This window comes from Solanum tuberosum, unplaced genomic scaffold, assembly GCF_000226075.1.
Source record: "Solanum tuberosum cultivar DM 1-3 516 R44 unplaced genomic scaffold, SolTub_3.0 scf00275, whole genome shotgun sequence".
NCBI lineage: Eukaryota > Viridiplantae > Streptophyta > Magnoliopsida > Solanales > Solanaceae > Solanum > Solanum tuberosum.
The window spans coordinates 111,201-117,519 of record NW_006239202.1 but is presented as its reverse complement, the minus strand read 5'-3'; the positions used below and the strand labels follow the sequence as shown (position 1 = coordinate 117,519).

The 6,319-nt window shown below is 35.7% G+C and overlaps 1 protein-coding gene across 1 annotated transcript; it reads right to left on the bottom strand.

The window, feature by feature from the left end:
• Nucleotides 1–2,661: 2,661 nt before the first annotated feature.
• Nucleotides 2,662–4,183, bottom strand: LOC102600858 (probable pectinesterase 8). The gene is made up of 4 exons (XM_006358668.2): nucleotides 3,838–4,183; nucleotides 3,578–3,749; nucleotides 3,038–3,495; nucleotides 2,662–2,943 (listed from the first exon to the last, which is right to left on the bottom strand). Exons 1-4 carry the CDS (start codon nucleotides 4,152–4,154, stop codon nucleotides 2,787–2,789), a joined length of 1,104 nt encoding a protein of 367 aa, XP_006358730.2. The 5' UTR covers nucleotides 4,155–4,183; the 3' UTR covers nucleotides 2,662–2,786.
• Nucleotides 4,184–6,319: the final 2,136 nt, after the last annotated feature.

Sequence of the window (6,319 nt, the reverse complement as noted above, 5' to 3'; positions counted from 1 at the left end):
TGTATTTCATAAAAATTGGGGGCAATATAATCCTTATCCTCGGTATGGATTGACTGCACTCATGTCATGCTTTTGTTGATTGTAGAACTCGTGTAGTCAAGTTTCAGTTCTCGAATGAGCCTATCTAAGAGTCGGAAAGGAGGAAATTATATGCCTAAGGGTCAGTTTGTCTATTTTCTTAAAGCTAGAAAGATTATTTCTAAGGGTAGCATATACCATCTAGTTAGGGTGAGGGATGTGGATTCCGAAAGCCCTACTCTTGGGTCGGTCCCCGTTGTTAATGAGTTTCTGAAAGTATTCCCAGATGATCTGCCCGGTAGTCCTCCCGCAAGGGAAATAGACTTCGGTATTGACCTTCTCCTAGATACGCAGCCTATTTTTATTCCTCCTTATCGAATGGCTCCGCTAGAACTAAAGGAGTTAAAAGAACAATTGAAAGATTTGTTGGATAAGGGTTTCATCCGATTGAGTATCTCTCCATGGGGTGCTCCAGTCTTGTTTGTTAGAAAGAAGGACAGTTCTCTTCGTATGTGTATAGACTATCGTCAGTTGAATAAGGTTACCATTAAGAATAAGTATCATCTCCAAGGATAGATGATCTGTTTGACCAACTTCAAGGAGTGAGTTACTTCTCTAAAATTGACCTTCGGTCGGGTTATCACCAACTAAGGGCGAAGAAAAAAGATATTCCGAAAACGGCTTTGAGAATCCAATATGGTCACTTTAAGTTTTTGGTGATGTCTTTTGATTTGACAAATGCTCCAGCCGCTTTTATGGATTTGATGAATGTGGTGTTTAGACAATACCTTGACATGTTTTTTATTGTGTTCATTGATAATATATTGATCTATTCGAGAAGTGAGGATGATCATATTGATCATTTGAGAATTGTGTTGCAAATTCTCAAGGATCAACAACTCTTTGCAAAGTTTAGCAAATGTGAGCTGTTTGGCTAAGGTCCGTAGCTTTTCTTGGTCACATTGTTTCAAGTAAGGGGGCTTATTTGTGTTGTTTGCCCATGAGGATGTCTCGTATATGATATTATTGTTTACAGAGAACTTTGATGAAATTTATTGCTTTAAGAGCATGCACCTTGATAATGTTTATTGCTGTGAGAGTACCTTGATGATATTTATTGCTTCGAGAGCATTTTAATGATATTATTGTTTTGAGAGCATGTTTTACATGAGATGCCCGAGTTAGGGGATTGAGATAACTATTTTAGCATGTTTTACTTGAAATGCCCAAGTTAAGGGCTCGAGATGATTTTTACCACTTTTCAAAACGAGTTAAACTTCTTTTGAATGATACATACTTCTTTCAAGTGATAAATGCTTCTTGCAAAATGATAATTACATCTTGTAAATAATTTCTTGGACCATCTTTCCAAGCAAGGACGAATATCATGGTTTATCAACACACATACACACACACTATTGTTGTTGTTCATGAAAATTTGAGAAAATGTGAAAACATCATTTTTAGAATGAAAGTAAAAAACCTTGCAACGTACTTGACCACAAGTTAGGTGGCTAGTGGATGAGATATTTAGATTATGAGTTATTTGGTATATGGACAGCGAGTCCCTCATGGATCCTTGTTTTGGAAGATAAGGCTCGATGAGGTGTATACGATAGATTGTACGACAATCTTGTACCATACATTACCATCTCATCATCATATGCATTGTATTGTATTGCATTGCATTGACCAATAATTTTTATCGGTGTAATTAGCTTTCTGGTCCGAGAATTTGTGTGTAGAATTACTTGTTTACTTTACTCGTGCTGTTAAAATATAAAAATGTGGCATCGATGTCGATGTGAAACTTTTCTGTATGTAGGTGGAAGCATTTCAGAGTTTGTTTTATAAGTATTGATTATCTACTTTGTACTCAGTTGGCCAAGCCTGCGTGGCCGACTGAGTACATGTGGATCATACTCACTCCTACGTCTGTTATCCTTTTTGGTGTAGATTCTAATTCGAGTGTTTCTATGGCGGTTAATCAGATTCAGTAGATCGAGTCGTCGTTGGAGTTGTGGTGAGATCCTGCTTTCTGGATCATCATTAGTCTCCATCTATCATTTACACTCTTTACTTTTATTTCAAAGACTTGGGATGTATTTCATATTTCAGTGATGTAGCAGATGCTCTTTATTATTTATGATATCAGATTTTGGGAATATTTCATCGTGTACCTAATAGTTTGATTTGAGGCCGACTTCCTTCTAGAAGTCTCGTATGGTAGTTTTATCTTCTTTTCCACAATATCTTCCTTTCGCCTTACCTATTGAGTTTGAGATGGGTGTTTGTCATCATAACCTTGGTTTGTGGGACATGACAGTTATTGTTTTGTATATCTTCTTTGGAGTTTTGATATGAGACTTGGTATTGAAATTTGATGTTAATACTTCTTTCACGTAGTTATTTTATTTTATATTATATATTATTGGGTTGGCTTACCATTATGGAGGTTAGATAGGTATCATGATCACTTGTCTTAATTTTAAATTGTTGATATTTAGGTCATGTGTTTTTAGTATTGAATTAAAAATGGAGGAATGCCTACAGTTCCATTCCTATACTTAATTAAGTAAAAGAACCTTAGCTACACAATGGTCAGTAAACAGCAGATATAATAGAATATTCATTTTGTGCTAATTGAAGAATATTGATAGATAATCAATCTACCATACATACAACATCAATCTCACTTATTCGCGTAATGAAAAATATATTTTAGTTTACAAATAATGTAATTAAAAATAGGAAGAAATAATGTAATTTTAATTTGAAAATGATTGTAGCCATAAATGAGCATCAATGAAAGATAAGTTGAGGAAAGGAAGAGCTTGGGTGTCATTAAGCTTTTGAACGTATGATGCTCTTTGTGACATGTTTGACCCTGCTCCTGAACATTTGTACTCCCCATAGAAAATCGTCCTGTAATCATTTCATGAATATTTTGTCAAATAAAAAATGGTATAGATGAGTCAAACTTTTAAATGATGAGCATATTTTGTAAAATGAACTTAACTGATCTCTTGAAGGGTCATTTAAGTCGTTCCATCCGTCAGGAGAAATAATATCAGTCATGAAAGTATTGGAAAAGACTACGGTTGAGAAAGACCTCCATGCTCGACCTAACCAAATCCGACCAGTTCCTCCAATACTGCAGTTCACGAATGCAAAACCGCTATCTTCATCTTTCGAAGCCCTGCCATGTGCCGTTACTGCTCCATTTATCGATCTTGATCCTGGACTCGCAATTGATGTCAATTCACAGTTCTCATAAAATGATTTTCCATTGCCAAACACAAAGTCGATAGAACCTTGTATGTAACATTCTTTGAAGTAATGTCGACCTCTATCATCATGGAGGGTATCCTGAGATCCGAAAAATCCACAACCCCAGAACGCTGCTTGGTCTCCTCCTATTCTTATTGCCACTGCTTGTGCTCCTACCGCCCCCGGCACTGCCATCGGAGCCACATTCTGTGTATATCCATCATTATATATTATATATTTATTATTATTATTAATGCATCTTGATGTTTTAATAGAAAGGGAGATATACCATGAAACTTAAATTCTTAGCTATGAAGTTGGTGGAGAAAACTTGGACAGAGCCACTGTTAAATGTTCCATGTGATGAATTGGCATTGTCATTATATATTATAGCTGTTGAAGTGTACCCCTGTCCTTGAAATGTGATATTAGGCTTGCTTTTTGGAACAATCACCTTTTCACTTCATGCATAAACAACAATTTTACACTCATCATAATATAAACTACTCTATCTTACACTAATTAACATATTTATTACACACTACTTACAAATATATGCCACTGTTGATCCAAATCAAGCTCCTTATCGCGCTAAAATTCGCAACAGAATCAACAGCAGCTTGCACGGTCGTGAAATTGCAACAACCATTATGATCAACACAAATAATTGAAATTGTGTTAGGATCTATACTTGGAAAATTGGGCGAGAAATTATCACATATCGTTTGGTTTTTTCTTTTGTCATCATGGTGATGATGACTTCGATCAACTTTAAAACTTAAATGCTCAAGTAACATAAACGATGTTGATACAAAAATAGCCACAATGGCAATCAAAAGAGGGAAATACATGCCTTTACCATTCATTTTTCTTTTCTTTTCTTGTTGGAACTAAAAAAAATAAGATTAGATATATTTCAAATAGGATATATGACTTGGGTTTATATAACTTGGAAAAAACAATATTGAGGGGAAAGGTAAAAAAGTAAACTTAGATGAAGTATAAGAATAGATGACATGTCTTGCAAATTACCCTGTCCCTTTTTGGTAACCTTTTTTTGCAGAATGCACGTACCTACCTAATTTGATAGTACCTTTGTCACACTGTAACTCCTAATTACTAACTGATATTAGGAAGATTATTGATTGATTGAATGTTTACCTATTGATTTAAATGTGTCTGTTAAAGCTAGACTACTTGGTCCTCCACATGCCATATGTTGCGTCCATACACACACGTAAGTGTACATGATCGTGCAATTAATAAAGTCGCTCTTTTTAAGAGCCGGATGTCAAACCCACAAACTTATGATCAGTTAATATTTAATTTCGCTAATGACTACAATTTAAGGCAAGTGCGTCAAGAGAATTTGATGATTATTTCAAAATTAACAACTTCATAAGAACAACTAGACTATCTAACTACGATTCAATTTCAAGCGGAGTTTAAACAATGACTTAAGCAATTTCAGGGTTGTAACTTAACTGAGAATTCATGCATAGTACCATCTTCTACCAACTTCTATTGGTTGTCGAATCTCTGGCTTACAAGGTTAAATGTCTGATTATGGTCTCCTGACGTCTAATCCTCTACCACAGTTGTCAGTCTAACTACATCGTTGAGCGTGGATAGACCACTGAACCAACTGAGGAGCATTAGGTTTTCATTTTGTTTTGTAACCAAGCAAGGTCGCTAGGTATATCTCTAACCTAGATACAAATCAAACCTAGTTCATGTACTAATTAGAGAAGATCATGTCCCTTTTGTTCCATGTTCTATATTTTTATTCCTCTCCCGAGTTCAAGTCAAACAATGAATATATCTTAATGGTGCTCAGGCATTAACATAGTGAATTTAAGAACAAAGGAGCAATTCATAGTAACAACCAATTCACTCCGCATATTAGATATTACACAATCATTCATAGTCATAGCCCTAGAATAAAACGGATTAGCTACTCATAGTTTGATTCTCAATAATTGAATATCTGATAATCATAAGAGAAATCAATAGATGAAAAGATTAGGGATGAACCCGAAAATGCGGAATAGTTAGTCGTCCAAGCCATCTTCACCAAAACAAAAAAAAAGATTAACTGAAATAATAAAACTCAAGTCTATTTATAGTTGGAAAAATTGGCAAAAAGTTGGCTTGCAAGTCCGTGACACGAAGTCAATACGGACCTGCGTCTTTTCTCAGCATCTTCCTCTCCGTGACGCGGAAAGGATACAAACTTTTCTATTCCAGCAATCATCCGGAGCGAAATAATAATTCTACCCTTCGCGACATGGAGAGGATACGAAGCTGAGCCTTTCCCTTAGATCATTCTTGAGCTCCTTTGTGACTCGTCTCTGGTGCGTCTATTTTACGTCCACTTCATATCTATTCACTTGTGTGCCTTTTGCTCGTGTCTTCCAACCTACAAACACTAATCAGATTGGTTACTCGAAATGCATAAACACAAGTCAATTACTATTAACACCATGAGAATTTGTCCTCAAACTTTTCTAAAGTACAGGTTTCCTTTGGCTTTTAGGAATATAAATATGCTTAAGACACCCCACACTTAGAGCTTTGTTCGTACTCGAATAATTCCTCACATTTACCCTAGACCTAGACTAAATCATGAATAGCATTTGTAATTTGGTTACACACTCACACGGCCTTTTTCACTTCAAATTCAACCTGGGCAAACATTGAAACCACATGACCTAAAACATAGACTCAATCAACTTTTAGCAACTCGAACATAGAGGCTCATGCACATTACTTAGTCATCAACTAGCCTTCATCAACTAGTGCCCTCAGAGGAAAACAAAATAGTCCATGATTAATAACATTTCAAAGACACTTCATCCAATTCTAAGCGTCAACGATCGTTAATCAGTATAAAATCCAACTAAATGAGTTGGGGTCGAATCCCACAGGGAGCGGTACCTGTTTTAGATTCCATTGGAAAGTATGAACATGGTCAAATCAATCATAGGAATAAAAGTTATCGAATAAATACATCATCCAAATTAAAGAGTGA